Consider the following 20,157-nt stretch of genomic DNA (forward strand, 5'->3'; position numbering starts at 1 on the left):
GTTCGTCTGCAGCTAACAAAATTCTGGCAATTAACTAACTAACGACTATTAACGAATGGTCGTTTAGAGCGCTATTAGCAATGCAAGAACGGTTGAGGCAGGTGTCTCCGTCGCTGCATCGGTCGAGAGAAGGACGTAAGCTTTAAATTTAATCTGATTATAAGACCACATTGATATTACAAGATATCAAACATACACTTAAAAAAATACCGATATCATTACAACTGGCGTCCGAATGTTTTCACGAATAAAATCACCTTTGACTTAGTTACAAATTGATTGCTAACTTATCTCAAATGTAAAATCCATTTTTATTCTAAACATCATATTTAGTTCAGAAAAGTATTTTAAAACTTACCTGACACGTAAAAAGATAAATTTTAAGTTTACATCTCGCATAATATATTTTTTCTTGTCTTTTACACTATTAAAATAACTGTCATGTCTTCGTCTTCTGGAGCATGTAGTTCTAAAATCTAGCTACAATTGACATCGTCTTGAGAGCTCCATGAGGTGGATGAACTACAACTGTAACAATGCGTTTTATTCATGTTTCTTGGTTAGATTATATATAGGTATACAGGCAGTGTCGCACGCACACTAGTGCTCATTAAGTTACAATGGACTCGAGAGATGTAAAAAAAGTGGACCCCTTGAAATTGCGGGTTCTATTCTTGCAATTAGTGCACGCGTTAGTCTCGAGCTCGCCGGTTCACCTTATATGATCGTTGAACTCCCGACGCTTTATTTTTCTTATCGGTACATATAAATCCGATGGCGCCACTGGATTATCGTTTGGTTTATTAGCAATTGGAAAGTTTTTTTTCAGTGAGTATTCGCATCAAGTTATCTTCTTATTAAAATAAATATTATCGATAAAAAATCACTTTTTTATCATTAGTGAATATACACATTTCACGAGTATGACTTATCGATAGGAGATTACCGAGAGTCAATATTAATTGGATGTCTGTACCGATAGTAACGAATGAAAAATCAGTTGCTTCAAATTCTTCATCGCTTCAATTGCACACTTGGGAACTTATCATGGCTTGTCTGCAAATTATTTTTTCACCGTCTTTTCTGCCATTGAAATTATCTACGTGAAAACCGATTCAGCAAACCCAAACACTGTAATCGTCACTTTTAAAAATCACGCGAGCTTAGTAAACACACCTGCGCGCAAACGGAATTTGGAAGAGATTCAACGAATGAAACCAAACAAATCATTTTAGTTAAACAGCAATAAAAAGACATCTCTCTCGCGCGTACGCATTATCAGTCGCCATCGACGTCACAACATCGCGCGCGCCCAAGAGCAAAAGTCCATAGTCGCTTTGCTAAGAAGGAGAGGGATTCTTGAAAGCGCGCGATTCTTGGCGGACATTCAGTAGACGTAGTGCGGGCTGTGTTTTCGGATCATCTACGTTAAACAAACATACATACAGTCTTCCGCTCTTCGGCATGGCCATAAAGACTGCTAGCGCGTGGCTTATGTGAGGGAACTATAAATCCGTCATTGGACACGAGGTGCGAGCTTTTTGTATCTGAACTCTGTTGAACAACTTTTTCCTGAATTTTTTCTCATTGGTTGATAGACTCTTGCGGATATTCGGTTGATATTTGTGTTTCTTAATGTGCAATAAAATTGTTTTGCATAATAATTAATTTCAATATAATTTGTGCAATATTTTAAATGACAAATGACTTATCAGTTTTCGAATGAAATTTTTTTAATTTACAAAACACTTCCGATCAGCTTAACATGTTAATCATTATATTTTATTAACGCAAAGAAAAGACATCATGTAGAAGTTATTAAAGAAATCGAATGAAGTAAAAAAAGCGACGTGAAATCAGATTGCAATAAAAACAAAGTCGTATTTCAGCGTTCATGTGTGTAAAAGCTCAGTGGTCGCGTGCAGTACGATCACGTCAGAAGCATACAGCATTGCACTGAACTAGTGCTTTTCATTAGTGATCCTTTATATGCCCTCAGTGCAATCTTTTGTGCATTCGACTTTTTCAAGTGAATAATCAATTTGAATATGCCGGATTTGTAAATTCAACTGCTAATAGGATACGCGTCTTGCGGAAGAATATAAATGAGAAAAGATTTCATCTTTCGCCAAGTCAAAAAGTGCTTTAATACGAGTGAGTCGGTCAAGTAGCAATTAGTGAATTCGGTCACAGGTAATGTTTCTTATTCAGTTCTTATTCATATTATGTCAGCCAATTTCACGATTTATTTGAAAATTCGAATAAATTTTATTTTATAATTATCGTATCATGGAAAATATTTTTGATCTCAAAAGTATATCTTTATTTATCAGTAAACTTATTATTCGTAAAAACTATTCATTTTACTTTAATCGTAAAATCATTCAATGTTAATCAATATTAATAAATATCAGATAAGGACTCAACAAGAGCGACATTTACGTATAAAACTTTGCTACAACGTCCATTTCGCGTTGCTTATTCATATTCCCTAATGAATCGTCGAAAATTCGTTTACTCATTTCACGCTTTGTCGTTGTAGACGCTTTGATAAAGGAGGTGCCGATGCATAAGCGGCCATACGATGCCGGCACCAGATACCAGCTGAGAGTCCGTAGTCGACCATACATTTGCAAGGACTATTTGGCGAATATTAATTTAGGTAAAATAAATCATAATTATTTATGTACTTCAAATATTTATTTATCTAATATTGATTCGGTTATATTTTCAAACGCATTCTTTTATTTATTTTTTAAATATCATACCAATTTTGAATTGTTCAATTTATTCAGAAAAATGAAGAACTTAAATGAAAATAAAGTATTGAACCATGAAAATGGCCCAGAAACGAAAAGACTATTGAATATTTCCACAACGCCAGTGACTCCACTTCCAAGTCCTAAGCCTCCAACAAGCGTCGTTGACGATGTATTTCGACAATTACCAATTACCGAAGAAATATCTTGCGGGATTTGGTGTTTCCGCGGTCCCCTTCTTCAAAGGTTTGCCAACAAAAAAGTCTATGTGTTTCTATATGGAGTCCTTGGGTGTATTTTCTCTGCAAGTTATGCCTACTTTAATGGCACGATTACTACCATTGAAAAAAGGTTCAAAATCCCATCAAAAACAACAGGTAAGTTGAAAAATTGATCGGCTTTTATAAATTTTAAATTTTTTCTTAAGTCTTATGGATTTGAATTTATTAAAGATGAAAGACAAGTTTTTACTTCTATTTATTTTCAACAATTAATTGCTAATGAAAGATTATCTTAATAACAATTACGAAAACAGCTCAAAAAGAATTCTATTTATAACTTTATCCAAATTGCGTGTCATTACAAATAGGACGCACTTGTTACTGTGGCAATAGGTCAGGTCATAATTATCAATTACTCCTTTCATAGACGTGAAGGTGAATAAAATAAGAACTAAATCATGTTTTGTTCGACAGGCTTCATAACAGTAGGAAACGACATATCGCAGTTACTTGTGTCAGTGGTGCTCTCATATTACGCAGGCAAAGGTCACAGGCCTAGATGGATCGCTTTTGGTATTTACACGGTAAGATTTATTAAACTAACGTCTCTGTATTTTCAACAATAAGAAAAAATCAACATTAAAAAGTCATCGCAGGATATACATTCATTGGACTTTTGATGTAGGTAATCAAAAGTTGTTATAAATAAAAAAGTACTTATAGGCAAACAGTTAAGTATAAAAAAAAACTTTTCACTTACAATTAAGCAATGAACTTATAGCAGTACGAAGATTTATATACTTAATAACAGTCTACGTACTAGGTTCTGCCTAATGTATAGGATATCAAATTAAAAATTTTGTTTTTAATTGAATCATGGAGTCTGCATATATAGAGTTAAAAAACGATTACATAGAATTTCATTGACGTCTACTTACCATTAGCTCATGCATGTCATACACATATCATGTAAGCCTAAGCAGAGCATGTAAGACACCTTCGTCGAGGTGCTCGAGTTACGATCACCGTCTCTTAACAAAAACTTGCGTAGGTGATAATGCCATCAAAGATCTTGGTCTCTTATCGATTAGTAGTATTTGCCACATTACTGCTTCTATGTGTCAGAATCGCTTAAGTATAAGCTTCTTTTTAGAAAGAGATACTGGATTTTTATTAAATATCGGAGTTACGAGTACCTGCGTCAAACGTCTGAAATTTTTCTTCGTATCAAATTCTATCATTATTAATAACTGATAAAGAGTTTTCAATATTAGTCTTCCCTGCGTATAAAACAACAAAGGTTACTTTATTAATGCGTGTCTAACGCCTTGTTTTTTATAAAACAACAAAACAAGGCATTAATGCGAAAGATCTCAATAAACCAATAAATCGAAAATTTTTAAATAATATCGCTTATTGCTGCACAACGGTAGCTGTCAGTTAGTATATAAATTATTTTACTAATGTTAAAAACTAATCTTAAAAACGCACCTACGGTGCTCTATTTCGGTTACAGAGCAAAAACTACTCCGTTCACTAAAAGACCTCTCTGCTACTAGATTATAAGTAACTAATTACGATATATATCAAAACAAACTTAAACGCTTTAATTTGATGGATATTCTAGGTGGTGTTGTTTTGTTGCTTGACCATGCTACCACACTTTTTATACGGACCAGGTGAAGACGCCCTTGTTTTAACCAAGGAGTACGGCCCAAAACTTCAAACATCAAACCTATCAGACTTGACGATTGACGAATTGCCAGAAAAGCAACGTAAATTTCTTTGTCTAAATCGTACAAATGACCAGTACTGCGAAGAAGAGGAAGGCAACTTTGCACCTCAGGCGTTACTTTTTATAGCTCAACTTGTCTCGGGCATCGGTGGATCTTTATATTATACTCTTGGGGTCTCTTATATGGACGATAACATACAGAAATCTAAGACGCCAGCTCTCATTAGTTTTTCTTATTTTTTGAGGATGTTAGGTCCAGCAATTGGATATGGACTAGCATCTTTTGCGCTAAAATTTTATATCAGTCCTACTCTTACACCGACTATTACTATGCAAGATCCGAGGTGAGTGACTCATGTGTTTGTTCAGTATTTTTTAAAACTAAATGTGCTAGATATGCGGAACCAATTGCAATAATCTGGCGTCTTTGTTATCAGCCGCAATATCAATGGCAGCACTGGGTAGCAAATGATAAATTTATTTGTTTCGATTTTTTAGTGTCACTTCAAATCATCGAATCATCGTAGCTACGTTCTATACGTGTTCTACAAATAAAATTTTATTAAATTATATTATATTATACATTTATAATTTTACTCGCTATTTTGCAATTTTTATTTTTATTTTAATTAGGATATATGGTTCATGGTATATGTTTAAAAATCTATAAAGGTAACACTCACAATACCAAACATATAAATGTTTATTTAAAATAAAAATTCAAACTATGGCTAGAGTCACTGTCCAGATAAGAGTAATATATACAATAAAAAAGTATATGATAAGTTCAAATCAGACTAAAAATAATAAACTAGACATAACATCGATTAAATTTACGAATGGCAGATAAATAATATCATATTAGACACGATGATTCAATGCTATACGAGCGGTATATTTCAAAAAATGATTTTATCATACAAAATTAACCAATAAATTTTACTTTTACAAAAGGTGGCTAGGAGCATGGTGGCTTGGCTGGATAATCCTAGCAATTCTTTTATTCATCTTTGCTAGCATCTTGGCCTTGTTTCCAAAAACTTTACCTCGTGCTGCAGCTCGTAAGATATTACGAAATAAATCAGCGGCTAGTTTTACAGACAAACAACAAGAGCAAGAGCTTCCTGCATCTTTGAACGATATGATACGAACATTCAAACGATTGTTAACAAATACAACTCTCATGTGCAATAACTTGGCTGCTGTGTTCTACTTTATGGGTTACATGCCATATTGGATTTTTATGCCCAAGTATATTGAGACTCAGTATAAACAATCTGCTTCTGCATCATCTCTCATCACTGGTACAGTTGGTCTTGTCTTCAGTGCTTTTGGCATTCTTCTGTCAGGATTGATTATCTCCAAATATAAGCCGAAGGCTAGATATCTTGCTGCATGGAATGTGGCGGTTGGTGCAATATCAATTTTTGGTATGATCTCGTATGCCTTTCTGGGTTGTCCTGCTAACGACAATCAAATTGCAGTCGATAGTAGTGGAGCTTTGAAGACTTTTTTACCTTGTAATGAACAGTGTCATTGCGACTATGTTACCTACAATCCTGTCTGCTCAACGGATAGATACACTTTCATATCAGCATGTCATGCTGGATGTAAAACTGTCAAGGTAAAAAATTTGAATTGCGATATCGTAGTCTGAAAAGTTATTAGATGTTAACATGAATATTTTTGAGTCTTTTGAAAACTTATATAACTAAAATATCGATTCTGTTTTAGTTCGATGGTCGAGGGAGAAAGATATACTCGGATTGTAGTTGTGTCAAACCTAGTCTTCCTCAGATTTTTAACCAAATTACACAAAATGAAACCCTAACAATTTCATCAAGTGATACTATAAATCATCTACAAGCATCATCTTCTTTAAATTTTACTACTCCTGGAGCTTGCGAAATAGACTGCCTGGATAAATTTTATATATTTTTAGCTGTCGTCTGTCTTTTGAAATTTAGTGGAGCTACAGGAAGAGCATCAAATTTTCTTGTCTCTGTAAGATGTGTAGAAGATAAAGACAAGACGGTTGCAATGGGTTTCAGTTTAACAATTATGAGTCTTTTTGCATTCATACCATCACCCATTCTTTTTGGATTCATACTCGGTTAGTGGAATTCAGATTTGTGTATTATCAATCATAAATGACTACCATAAATCTTCTCACTTTTATAGATAAAACTTGTCTTGTATGGGGTAAAACGTGTACTGGCACCGGGAATTGTTGGTTGTACAACGGAGAAACACTGCGTTACCTTTTAAATTTTACAGCAGCAAGTAAGTATTTCTGTTTTGTAAAAGATTAATGCATATTGATTATTGGATAAAATCTTGAATGGTGATAATAATTTGTATTCAAGGCTTCGTTACATTGGGTACGCTGTTTGATGTCGGTGTGTGGTATTACGTAAAAGATGTCAAAATATTTGATGAAGAAGTTGAATTAGAAAATATTAACGAACAGCCTAGTAATACGTGAAAAAAAATATAATTTTGTTATTGGACAATCAATGTTATAAAATCATTACTAGTCTGAAATATCAATGCAGGAAAACAATTTATTTCCAGATACTTCACCGGAAGATGTCACCAATTAAAAATTATTATTACTATTTTTTACTGAATTTTATACCGAATTTAAAAAACGTTTATAAAAGATTGGTGAAAAATGTCACTGAATGTTATTTAATTTAAAAATAAATGAGTTTATAACGGATGATAAGGTGTATGAATACGAAAAATTTATTTGGATAAAATATAAATATATAAAAGTGTTAAAAGAGGCACATTAATGTAACTACATGTACTACACCTTATTGTACTATTAACGTTTTATCACTTAATTTTAAAAAATGTAATGGATGACATTTTATATAATAATTATTTTCCAAAGCTCTTAATGAATGACATGATATATTTGGCAGTATACTAGAAGTATATTTTTAAATTAGGCAGTATATTTTTAAATTCATAGGTCTGTACAAAGAGGACCGCCTTTCTTCTTCGGTGATAATGATTGACTCGATAGTGACGATTTTGAACTTAAACTGTCTCTTGAGTCTTCTCCGTGTGATTGCATTCTTTCTCGCATATCTTGGAGACTTCCAAATCCTGATGAAGCCTGGTCTCTAGATGGTGGTCTAAGACCGTCGGGTGAATAATTCATAGATTGCATTAGTTTTTCCAATCGAAATTTGTGATTTTCTTCATCTTCTTCGGAGTTACTTTGTATTTTGGGTTGATATACAAAACGAGTTTGTTCAAGTAACTCACGACTTGAATTTCTATCGAGATGTTGGATAGCCATCATTATTGTAGGCGATCGAAGTGAGCTGGTTGAACCCTTAACAGTACTTTCGTAGGATTCTACTAAAGGAATCCCTACTTCATTAAAGTCTCCTCTAGATGCTGATAAGGACTTGTCTTTATTCTCTTTAGGTTTTCTTGTAAACTCTAAGCTGTTAGTTTTAACAGAACCATCAGCAGCAGGATTTGGACTGTTATTTCTTGATATTCTTTCAGCTCGTAGATCCTCGTAATTAGCTGGATTTGGGAAACGCATGTTTGAAAATGGTGGATATATTTCTTGAGGAGATGTTAATCCAAGAAACGCTGCTCTACTGGCCTCGATGCTTGGGATACGTTTTCTTGCAGATTCATTTAATTCGCATTCTGAATCTGAATCTACTTGTAGTGGCTTATAAGACACTTGATCAGTGGAGATTTTTGTTGCATTTTGGCTTCCATCGGAACTATCCAAATCATCATCAGTATCGGCATTAATATTATGAGGTTGATTTTCAGTAACTCTTCGAAGACCTGGTCCAATGGGTCCATATTGCAATTTTGATTCTGATGTTTCTCCTTCAACCGCATCAGTAATTGGACCGTTTTCTCTGCTTTGTTTTTTGTGTTCTATAATTACCATTGGTTCAATGTGACTGTCGACAGTTTCTAAAATATTTAAATAAAATTATTATTAGCAGAAATATCCACTGTCTATATAGACAAGTAATATGTGGTTTTCAATTGACCTATTGATTGCGCTTCCATAGGCTCGTCAGGTTTGGATTGTAAAAGCGGTTGTTGAGTTTGTGACATTTCCTTCATTTCTTGTAGTTGTTGTTCCTCTACTACGATAAGATCGTAAATTTCAAGGTCTCTGCAGAAAAACCATACTCCAATTTTTAATAAAGCACTGATAACAATAAGACCAGCTGTTAAGAAGCATAAATAATATCCTAGGCTCGACGAATGTAAATGACAGACGCTATTGCCGATTCCCCAATGCACGCAAGCTGTCTTAGCTAATTCGTCATAAGAAATTTTACCGAGAATATAGGCAAATAAACCTAAGAACATTAAACCGTATCCTATTGTAAGTGCTTTATCTTGTGGATTAATACTTCTTAAACTTATTAGTAGATCACCAATTATTGTGGATGAAGCTGTGGCGTAAATAATTACAGTAAAAAGCTGAAAATATATTGACAATTATTTTTTCCTAATAAACATCATTACTGCTAAAAAAAAGTTACAAACTTCATATACAATCCATCCCATTTGACATGAATTAGACCCACATGGTCCGTCGTGTGCCTCGCCATCTATCAACCCTGTCTTCTCTTGAATACATGAACAATTGCCGTACATTTTATTGTCACCGTATGTTACAGTTGTACATCCAGCGTGGCAAGGGCTATAGTAAGTATTACTACCTATTTTATCGCAAATTGGTCGGAAGTCGGCATCCTGAGAACATCGACAATCTCTATTACAGTACTCTGGAAGTGACAATCTAGAATGTCATAAATCATAAATATATTTCTATATTGACATTTCTCTTATATTTTATTACATTTATTCAAAACTTAAAAAATAATACTTACGATCCTCTTACTTTATAACCAACAATTGGTGGTTTTTCGCAATTATTAAAAGCAAGAGAAAATATAACTAAAGCTGAAATACCCAATATAATAAAATCGTAGACGATTAATGTTCTCACATTTGGTTTAACACGAGCAATTACTAAACCAGCAATTATTACAGATAATCCAACTATGAATGGCTTCAATATCGCTATATAATATTATGTATCATTAAGATTCAAATGTAGCATATATGATATATTCATCGATGAAATTTATTTGAAACTACGCTTACTTGTAAGAGTGCGTGAAAGTAAAGGATCTTCAAACCCCATTAATATTCCATTTGGTCGAGGAGCATAAAATCGTGATTCAAGGTAAATATTCTCGTTTACCATAAAATTAACCAATGCCGTTACAAAAAATACTACTGCGAGAATATTGAAGATCAGAATTTTATTTGTGAGCAATCGAATCATTGATGGTAGGAATTCTGGACTTCCAACTTTCTTCACTGTTAATCTTTGTGAGCGTCTCAGTGTACCGGACTGATCTAAAATTGACGCTGCAGTTTCTTCAACCAACTGAAAAATATAAAAACATTCTGGTCATATAATGGTTTATAAAGTTTTATTATTGATGAAAATTTTTAATAAATTTATAAAATTTTTATAAACCTCAGATGGTAGTTTTCTTGGAAAAATAGCCATAGGTACAGCTGGTAACATTAGCAAAAATGCAAAAATTGGCCATCCAAGCCACCAAGCGCCTATTTGACTTCTATATGACGTTATTAAATGAAGACTGTTTGCATCTATTCTACGGATATAAAAAGTAAATGTTAAAAATCCGATTATTCAGAATTTGTTAAAAATAATTTACCGTAAGAATCCCCAGCCGACCATATATCCTAATATACTTCCTAAAATCCTGATGCCTAATATGAAACCAAGATAAACAGCTATCTGCTCTTTTTTAGAATTGTCATCAAGATACGATATACCTAAAGCATAGTAAGCGACATTAGCTATTCCCGTAATTATTTGTACGATGACTAAGATGGAAATTGTTGTGTAGAGAGGTGCATTTTTTATGGTAAGGAGTTTGTCGAACATTTTCATGCAAAGATCTGGACTCTCTTCTGTAACATAAAAACAATAAACATAATTAAGTAAGAATATGAGCCATTATCTGAATTCAATAATTATGTTTGTTGTTATCGTGTAGTCAAAGCTACATAACTTTAAAATTTCTCTATTATACCAAAATTATATTCGTTTACAAACTCAGTTTACCTGAATACACTGTTGGCATATGAGTGACATTGGTAGTGTCTTCGATGACTTTGACCGATGAGTGCGATATATGAGGAATAATGAGCGAAAGAAGTGCAGCGCATTGGATGAGTGTTAGACCACCCAACCATGATGCTCTGTGAATTTTATCTCCCCAGTAAGCCACAGCGAGTCCGATGATGAGCGGAACTATTTCCGAAAGGTACAAAATCCATTCTAGAATTTGAAAAATTAAATGACGGTTATATGATTAACTTAAAACTGTTCATTGAAATGTCGTCAGTCGTAAAACACATATCTTATCAATGTACTAACCCATTAAATATGGATCAATTAAGAATCTCCTAGCAATGCTGGAGCTGACGACATAAAGATAGGCTTGTGATGTAGCTTGCAGAAAACCAATGGTACATAATAAACTAAGGAAAACTCTTCGCGTTGCGAATTTCGCTAGTTGAGGTAATTTATAACCACCGCAGCCGCAGTCTATTGATTCGGGCGTAAGAGAATTTGCTGGCCCTGACAATTCACCTTCCACTTCTGTACGTACAACTTCTTGCGGTCTCAGCGTCATTTTTTCTATAAAAGACCAATACGAATTATGCGTCACTTTATTCTACTATGCAGAATATCACAATATTATATTAAAGCTATATAGAATATAAAATAATAAAAATAAAAAATTCGTGATATATTTAAAAATAATAAAGGTATGTTTCAAATAAGACAAGTTGAACAAATCGCACGTAAACTTTGAATAGACTGCTCTAAAGTTTTTCATAATCACGGAAGTGAAAGCAAGATATCTGAGCCATCGTTTATCACGCAACAATGACAAAAAACAGGTCATCGTACTAGTTTTACAGGCACACGCACAAAAACGAAAAAAAGAAAACGCAATCTCTATATAGAATGACTCAAAAACACTGCTAAGAATCTTCCAATTGTGTATTATCTATCTGTCGGTTTGTGACTCATTGTGCGTTACGCTGGATTGCACCTTACCGCCGGTGTACATGAACGCGCGGCATCGGATTTTGCTCTATTTTTGTTCGCAAATCCACAGCGATAAAAATGCGTACAATGATCGTCATGGCGATCAATGAAAGCACGCATTACTTATTACTCGTTATCGTAAAGATTTAATCGTTAACACTCTCGACGATGTGGTGTATTATTGCCTGTTGGTTAAATAAAATATGTAAGAGTAATTGGAGCGGTGGCCAGTATTATTGAACATTAGTGTTTGTATTTTGGGGAACAATCAATTTAGTTAATCAATACACTGTAAATCCATTAATAAAGCAACCTTTGATATCACATAAAACATAATGAACAATTACTCACCTCTTTAATGCTTATTGTATCCGATGTATAGGTATTGCACTTACTTTTCAATAACAATATAAAAAGCTCTAACAACCACTTACATATTGTAGTTGGTAGTAAAGGTAAACTATACTGTTGAAAAAGGCCATCGGCACCTAACTCCACGCCCGACCATAGTCGGCAACCAACGCGCCGCTCGTTATCTCGAGATAACAACGCGCACGGACTCCGATATATCTCGCGAGTTCTGATAACGAAGAGAGAGAGAGAGAGAGAGAGAGAGAGAGAGACGCGCCTAGATGTGCGTGTGGCGCTGCAATCACCTGTGCTTGAGTGAATCGAGGGCAACATACCTTTGTGACGTAATTGCGAAGAGACACCATTTCTACATATGTACTGGCATATTCCTGTGAATGTTAATACGAGAGAAAATGTTGATGAGAACGTTATTAATAATGAATTATATACTGTATTAGCTTGTATTCCAGCTACTTTACATGCATAGCAGCACACCGTTTAATATTGTGAGACACCACGGTACTACGTATAAATTATTACTTTATGTATATACTTAAAAAACTGGTCCTGGCAAACGAAATTGTAAGTGCAGGTAGGACTCTCACATATAGCATGTACCGAACGCAATGTCAGTTCATAAGAGATCAGAAAAACTAATCGCTGTTCGTCGATAAATTTAAATTGCATATGAAGCACGTTGTAAATGTTTTTATTTTATTTACACGTCATTTTTTATGATTATTTTATGAAGGCACTTTTAAGCATTAGGACTTTTCTCGTATATTTGCAGCAGTATAATAATAAAAAATCAATGAAATAATTTTTTCTGAGTATAAGGATAATAACTGAGCGATTTTTTAGTGTACGTACGCTTGTGCTTAAAATTCTAAATGATTGGAGAGCTGGCTTACTATGTAGAAAATCAAAGTGAATGTTCTCTTGATCGAATTAATGATGGTAATAATCATGTATTATGAAATATTGAAAGATTATAAGTTATAAGACGAATAAGTCGGTAAGTAAAATTGATATTCGGGTCAAAGTCGAAAATTCTTTGCTTATAAAGTCTAACATAAAACAAACTGTCTCACTTTAAATCAGGCTATAACAGTCAATTAGAACTAATCACAGCATAAGTTTTCAAACGTATAGACATATTTTCAGCCGTGATGCCCGTGACACTAAAAAAGTAATCTATATCATCAGTTAATCCAGCCTAAGAGAAGTAAGTTGTTAAAAAGAATTTTGATTGGGACTTATTGGAGCTTCCGTTGTTAGTTTCAAGAAAAAATTGTCAAATTATTTTAGTACAAAACTTCTAAATGTAAAAATTTATATTGTTATTCATAATCTGTATCTGATTTAAGTATATTACGTAATGCAAATCCAATCCATGCCAAATATTTAGCATTAGCTGATTTATCGTTACATCCCTGTCTGGCATTTTTAATACTGTGCCAATATCATATTTCCGTTATAAAAGATGCTTTCACCTTGATGCGCTCAGTACTAATATTTTATTTCATATAATTCGACTGAAAGAGATCCCATGAACACCAGCTGCGGTTAAACTCTTGTTAAAAGTGACATTTTTGCAATAAACTACCTCATAAACGTATAAAAACATTAAAATTAACAATTGACAGTTATCACCATGACAAAGATTTCTTTTCGAGACACGCGTCATGTTTCAGCAGAATCTATTGACTTAGAGATTCAACCTATTCCTTGTTCATTATCATAACTTATGTTCTCAAAAACGAATATGTTGCTTGCTAAATCTTGTATTTCTCAATCACAAATTAAAGGCGTCGTTCTTTCTTACTTAACATGGTTTTTGTTATTAATTGACATTTTTATGCTTTATTATTGTCCACGCTCGATGAATATAATATTAATATTAGATGTTTGCCACTTCCAAATGTTTTGAAATTCAAGATATAGAAGAAATAATCTGCCCAAATCTGTCGGTCCTTGTTTATCACAAATAGACACAGGTAACCTCTATTTGAAATTATTTGTATTCCGGTTTCATTTTGATTGTATCACCTACAAACATATTTGTGTATACAGCGATAAGAAGAAATGAATCAATTCTCGTGCGAGCGTGATCGGTGTATAGTCTTGAAATAAAAAAGAACTGTCAGTTCGCCGAGCGAAGGAGTTACCCGAAAAAAGCACACTTAAGCTACGTAGCCGTAAGAAAATGACGAATGCCAATTAGCATATGAAAAGCCCTCCTCGGGTCGCGGGTCAGCCTCTTGGCAAGGCGATCACGTTTTTGAATATTAAGGGCGGGATTACGCGGAGAGCTTAGCGCGCGAAATTTAGTCCTCCGTCGCCTTTCTCTGTCGCGAAGCGTTAGAAGAAAAAAAATCGCCCTTAAGTCCCCGCCGACGACGAGCCATCGTCGTCGTCGTCGTCGTCGTCGTCGTCGTCGTCATTCTCATCGTCTTTTTCCTTCGGCTTCGTAGTCTTCGTCTGCGCGCGCGACCAGTGATTAATCTGAAAAATATGCTAGTTGCTGTACAGCTTCGTTGCGCGATCATTTTTCATGCTTTTGTCGGCGAAAATCTTGCAACGATGACTGGAAGCCGGAATAATATGGTTCTGCAGTACGTCTCGTCGCAATTCATAAACGTATCTTCAAAATAATACATATTCAAATCTCTCGTCTGATAATTAAAAGTCAAAATTGTCCGTACATACGAAAGCCATTCAATCAAGTTTCAATACTCGTCGTCAACTCTAGCGCATCCTTTTCGCAAATGTGATGAAAGCTCTCGCCACGCGGAACACTAAAAAAAGAAATCTCTCGTGGAAGAAACTGCGCTCTGTTTCTCTCTGTTTTACGCCGATAATTAAACTGACCGCGCGCGCCAAAGGAGATGGCGCTTTTTGCACCAAGACCATACCCACCCCTTTTGCCGATATGTTGACGCTACAAATATTTAGAGGGCGAATGCGCAACCGGTCAGCGATGTTATTAGTAAATTAAGCGACATCAAAGAAGCGCACCTCGCTTACTTCGCCTAATGGAAAGCTGCCTCTCTCGCTCTCTCTCTTACTCTCACATAGTCCTTCATCAAATAGACGATTTTATCGAGGGCACGCGACCTGATGATGACTTATCTATAGGTTGACATTTCCTTTAGAACTTATGGATATTGCGATTTTAAGAGTAATATGATGCATGTTTGCTTGATATATGTAGCCGAGAATATTTCAATGCTAGTTTAAGGATTTTTCGTTCTGCATGTACATATGTCGAGGCAATTATTTATAATTGAAAATTGAAATGACATACTGATTATTCACAAAGCGAAGTATTAAAATTTTGAAAGCGTTTACGTCATATTTTGATGTTTGTTTTTAAAATATTTGCGAGTTCAGACGTGATGCCTACTATTTGCAAAGGCCATTACGAGCAGAAATACGTTTGCAGCGAAGCATTTCATCACAATTATGTAGAATGTTACTTATTCTTTTTTCATACGAATAAAATAAAGATAATCTTAAAGCTACCATGCAACTAATTCCTCCAGTAAATCAATGTTAGATGTAAACCCTTAGCTAACTAAGAAGAAAAACTCCCCGAGATCGTCACGCAGTCGAAAAAGTAAAAGAAAAAAAAACTTAATGACTAAATCCCCTGACCCCCTCTTCGTAATTGTAAAATTTCTTCTAAGACTCGTGCTTAATCCTTGAAGCGAAGTAGCAAGCAAAAAAATCACAGATTAAGTGCTGCCCCGGACCCCGTTCCCCGGCGTAACGCTCGATTTTTTAATCTCCCGGTAAATATCGTTGCCGCCCTTTTTCTCTCGATCCATTTTCTTTTGCTCTCTCTCTCTCACTCTCTCTCTCTCTCTCTCTCTCTCTCTCCGCCCGAGCCATCAAAGGAAGAACCCATTTAAAAACCTCATCAATGCCTAAGCCCCAATGCTCTCTTGCCGTAAGGAACTAATCCCTCCTATTTTAACGCGCTTCGGACGACGACGACGACGACGACGACGACGACGACGAAGACGCGCACTTTTAAGAGTAAGACTCTTGCCGCGCGGTTCTCGCGGATGCGCCTTTGTTGGCGGATATAAGAGTTTTATTATTTCGCAAGCCTCTGCTGAGCTAAGGAAAAGTTGTGAAAAATTACTCGGACGCACTTTACTCAAGAGATGATAGCTAAAGACCTCGGACTTCATTTTTATAGTTCCTTATGACGTATTTTTCTTGAGGCTTTTTCTCTACAGTTTTACGGCGAACGTTCTACTTTTGCACTTATTACATCGATTAAGTTATTACTGTGACATAAGGTCACATCATTTGTATTTTAAATCGCCACATAGATGTCTAATTATTTCAATTTAAATGTTATCATCGAAAGAAACTTTCTTGGAAGAAAGTTGTGAGATGTCTAAAGTTGTGGCGTGGATAATAACTGTTTAGTTTTAAAAGTAGACGTAATCATTTATTACAATCACAATCGCTTATTCAACCACTATACGAGTACGTCACACAGCACAGTAATGATTTTACTCCGGAATAAATAGTATAAGTTTGAAAACCGCTCTACTTGTGTGTTTTTACAACGAAGAAAGGTTAATACCTCAGATTTACAAAAAAATTAACTTTATTGATAGAGTCAGTGAAAATTGATTTGGACGGCTGATGTGACATCAAATCGAAGTTCGGAGCGTAATCTGTTTTATAATGCGAAATAAATGAATTTGTGTTAGAAGCTCCTGGACAAAGAAAAACTATATTCAGACATTTGAATATTCAGCACTTTCCTCCCTCCTTTAAGAAGGATGAAACAGTTTTCTTGACTTTCTTTGACTACGAAGAGTGTCATAGTTTCATAGGTGGCTTCTGTTGCACTGGAATGGCTTGCTGACTAATTAAAGGTTTAAATGGAGGTGTGGAAAAGACTTCAGGTAACCGTTAGAGATATTCACGTGGAGTCTGAGAAGTTTCGACCCTTACAGGAGCAGATGATCTTTATAATTTCTTTTGAAGAAGTATTAGAACTAATTGTAAGGAACATAGTAGAAATGACGCTTGCATGAAACATATTTGTTATAGATTTTTTGCTTTTACAGCTAATTGTCAAAGCACATTAAAACATTTCAAAATTTTTCTTTAAAAAGATAAAATAATACTCATAACATTGGCTAATCCTTACATGATTAAATAAAAAATTATTACGATTGTATGAGCTCATTTAAAAAATTTTTAAAACGAAGAAATAAATCACTTTCACTCATCCTACTCGCTTGATTTGCGAAATTTAAAACTGAGATTTCGAAAATTATTAGGCGCAATGAGTTTGACATATCATTTTTGAATTTCACGAACCAAGCAAGCAAAATTAGTGAAAGTGATTTATTTCTTTGTTTCGAAAATTTTTATGATGAAATAATTTTTTATTTCTATTGAAAGACGAGCGGTCACATACTAAGGTCATTACTTGATTGATTTCTAGGTTTTAAATCTGATAGTGCGTTCGATTAATGCATTTTATAAAGCTCTATAGTAATTTAATAACTTCAAAATAATATTTTGGCTGCGTAAATTTAAACGTGTATATGTCATTTGGAAACCGAATAAAAAGTAATAATTAAATATAATTGTTTTAAATAGGAGTGAGAGATACGAAAAATGTGCTTTTTTATAAAAAGAATGTTTGATGTATCGACTCATTTAGACAGAAAGGTGCCATTTCTAAATTAAAGTGTTCTTAAAATTGTCACATATAGAATTTATCAAGGAGAGTTAACCTTTTGATAAAATTGAACAAAAGTGCAGTTTCTCTGACTAATTTTTTCTACAATGAAAATATTTTCAAAGCTACATAACAAAAATACTCTTCCCAATTAAGCGTAATACATTTATAATAGCACGGATTGCTTTTTATTATTAAGTTAAAAAAGCGCACAAATCATAATAGTGTCACGGGCACAGAGATGACAAAGGCAATTCCGGCGCAAAAATTCGATCTCCGCATCCATCAAGCGCGCATCCCCAATTTTTTGGCAGCACAGCCGGCCCCCGGATAAGTGCTCGTGCAAAAAAGCGCAACAAAGTCGAGTGGATACATACGCACATGCAGGGTGAGCCATACGCTGATTTAATCTATACAGCTGAGCGACGTTCTCCACTCTGCGGGGTTAGCTGGAGGGTGTTTTCGAGAGAGAAAGCCGCGGATCTCGAGTGTTGGGCTAACATTCATAATGAAATTAATCGTGCTCACGATACGCGCGCAAGCGACGAAGTTAGCTGAGTGGGATATATTCAATTGCTCGCTAAAGGTCAACTGCTGTGTTTTGTTTGTCGCATGTCCGAACTACATTATTCAATTTTTAATTTAACGATAAAACGTACGGAATTATCAAAATCTTTTCTTTATACATAATTCTAATATCTATATTAATTTCTAATACTAATTAGTCAACGCATGAATTGAAAAGAAAACATATATGAATTCTGATCTGTCTTATTCTATTTATACAGTATATTGAAGTAAAGAAGAAAAAGCATTCTTTTCAAAGCTGAATTCACATACCCTCGTGGTATTTTCTACGCACGTGAAAGTAACTTTAAGAAATAAAAGCAAAGCATTGAAAAAGGCTCTCATCGTCTTAACCGTTGCCATCGTTTTCGCCTTTTCGCTAACTCAAATGCCGCAAGCTCTCCCCTCACATCCCGAGCATCTCTCTTCATTGCGAAAAAAAAATGAGGCGGTTTCGAAAAAAGTCAAAAGATATCGAAAGATACTCTATCGCTAAGACAACATGAATAAGAGACAGAGACTTTTCTTCGCTTTGAAAAGACTTTGTAATCCTCAAACGGCGGCCCCAAGATCCTCAACCAATTATCGATATAGACGCAGTTGCTCCGTGTGCTCTTTGAGAGAGAAAGAGAGAAGCAGGTTCTCTGTGTCTCTGTTGATTTTTAAAACTCCGCAGCCTGTGCTCTCCTTTATTTGAGAAGCGTCTCTCAAAGGAACGTTGCGCAAGCTTTCTCGCGACGTAGAGAAGTTTCCGACAGATCCGTACGCTTAATTTACCCTCGCGCTGTGTGATTTTTATTCATTACGAGCGGCTTTTTCTTTTGCCTTGTCGCGGTGCGAGGGAGCTCGCTTATTTCTTACGATTACGCGTCGCGTTCGTTTGAAGTATCGCGCGGACTTTGACTGGAAAGGCAAAAAGAGCCAACTAAAGCGAACGATACTCTACAAACAAACGATTGTCGTGTAGCCTTCAACCATAGCCCCGAGTCGATGAGACGTTTGCGCGGGTGCTCGCGAGGACAAGAGTGGAATATAACAGAAATTGAAGCGGCAGCTGCGCATTAATTATTTCGAGGCGTCTCGATCGTGAGCGCAATGGACTGTGGACGCTAATTCAATCGGGATCTTGGCCGGTACACTGGCAAATCCCTGGTTGGTTTTGCGGGAAAACTCGAGTCAACGAGAGAGCGAGCGAGAGAGAAAAAGGCTATATAAGTCTCGGTATAGTCAGAGAAAAGGGGTTAGCTTCTAATTGTTTTGTTAAATGACGCGCGAGTAAGAGGTACTCTCCTCTCTCTCGTCTTAATTCTTAGCTTTATTCTCTCTAAGATTCTCTCTTAATTTCTTATTTCCTCGTCCCGGCCGCGCGCGCAATTTATACCCGCGCGCTGCTAGAGAGTGAGATTGGAAAAAGGAGGGTGGGTGGCGGCGTCGGCGGAGAAGAAGGTGGAGCACTGAATGCCGGGCTTACCTAGGACAATGCTGCTTCTTCGCCTTTCAAACGCCGTGCCGCGGGCTTCCGGTGCAACGAGTCCTTTCTTTCCCTCTATCTCTTGCCGCCGGATACTTTAATTCTTTAAACGTGTCCTCCTCTTTCTTCGGGGCTATCTCCGAGATTTTTTCGGATTTTTTTTTTC

At 35.4% G+C, this 20,157-nt stretch overlaps 2 protein-coding genes across 6 annotated transcripts; one reads left to right on the forward strand and one right to left on the reverse strand.

Moving 5' to 3' along the window:
• LOC131666090 (solute carrier organic anion transporter family member 74D) lies at positions 1 to 7,437 on the forward strand. Of its 5 annotated transcripts, none has more exons than XM_058938460.1 (10): positions 1,408 to 2,193; positions 2,543 to 2,662; positions 2,796 to 3,136; positions 3,455 to 3,564; positions 4,608 to 4,755; positions 4,843 to 5,059; positions 5,670 to 6,339; positions 6,450 to 6,828; positions 6,897 to 6,998; positions 7,082 to 7,437. In XM_058938460.1, the coding sequence occupies exons 3-10, from the start codon at positions 2,800 to 2,802 to the stop codon at positions 7,198 to 7,200; spliced, it is 2,082 nt and encodes a 693-aa protein (XP_058794443.1). In that variant the 5' UTR covers positions 1,408 to 2,193; positions 2,543 to 2,662; positions 2,796 to 2,799; the 3' UTR covers positions 7,201 to 7,437. The 5 variants fall into 5 exon arrangements, with proteins under 5 accessions (XP_058794442.1, XP_058794441.1, XP_058794443.1 ...); XM_058938456.1 differs by having other exon boundaries at positions 1,411 to 1,530; positions 1,890 to 2,193; positions 4,608 to 5,059; XM_058938459.1 differs by lacking the exon at positions 1,408 to 2,193 and adding an exon at positions 1 to 135 and having other exon boundaries at positions 4,608 to 5,059.
• A 252-nt stretch (positions 7,438 to 7,689) lies between these two features.
• On the reverse strand, positions 7,690 to 12,344 carry LOC131666112 (solute carrier organic anion transporter family member 2A1-like). Its single transcript, XM_058938505.1, has 10 exons — positions 12,235 to 12,344; positions 11,203 to 11,466; positions 10,888 to 11,103; positions 10,475 to 10,733; positions 10,270 to 10,411; positions 9,888 to 10,176; positions 9,611 to 9,803; positions 9,264 to 9,519; positions 8,756 to 9,197; positions 7,690 to 8,675 (listed from the first exon to the last, which is right to left on the reverse strand). Exons 2-10 carry the CDS (start codon positions 11,459 to 11,461, stop codon positions 7,690 to 7,692), a joined length of 3,042 nt encoding a protein of 1,013 aa, XP_058794488.1. The 5' UTR covers positions 11,462 to 11,466; positions 12,235 to 12,344.
• Positions 12,345 to 20,157: the final 7,813 nt, after the last annotated feature.

The sequence above is a fragment of the Phymastichus coffea genome, unplaced genomic scaffold, assembly GCF_024137745.1.
Source record: "Phymastichus coffea isolate CEN01 unplaced genomic scaffold, Cenicafe_Pcof_1.1 PCOF00056, whole genome shotgun sequence".
Classification (NCBI taxonomy): Eukaryota; Metazoa; Arthropoda; class Insecta; order Hymenoptera; family Eulophidae; genus Phymastichus; species Phymastichus coffea.

Coding starts and splice junctions, on each gene's coding strand:
- LOC131666090 (XM_058938459.1), top strand. CDS start 2,800: ATGAAGAACTTAAATGAAAATAAAGTATTGAACCATGAAAATGGCCCA. Junction 5,060..5,669: donor ATTACTATGCAAGATCCGAG/GTGAGTGACTCA, acceptor CTTTTACAAAAG/GTGGCTAGGAGCATGGTGGC. Junction 6,829..6,896: donor TCTTTTTGGATTCATACTCG/GTTAGTGGAATT, acceptor TCACTTTTATAG/ATAAAACTTGTCTTGTATGG.
- LOC131666112 (XM_058938505.1), bottom strand. CDS start 11,461: ATGACGCTGAGACCGCAAGAAGTTGTACGTACAGAAGTGGAAGGTGAA. Junction 10,177..10,269: donor CAAGAAAACTACCATCTGAG/GTTTATAAAAAT, acceptor TATATTTTTCAG/TTGGTTGAAGAAACTGCAGC. Junction 8,676..8,755: donor TATGGAAGCGCAATCAATAG/GTCAATTGAAAA, acceptor TAAATATTTTAG/AAACTGTCGACAGTCACATT.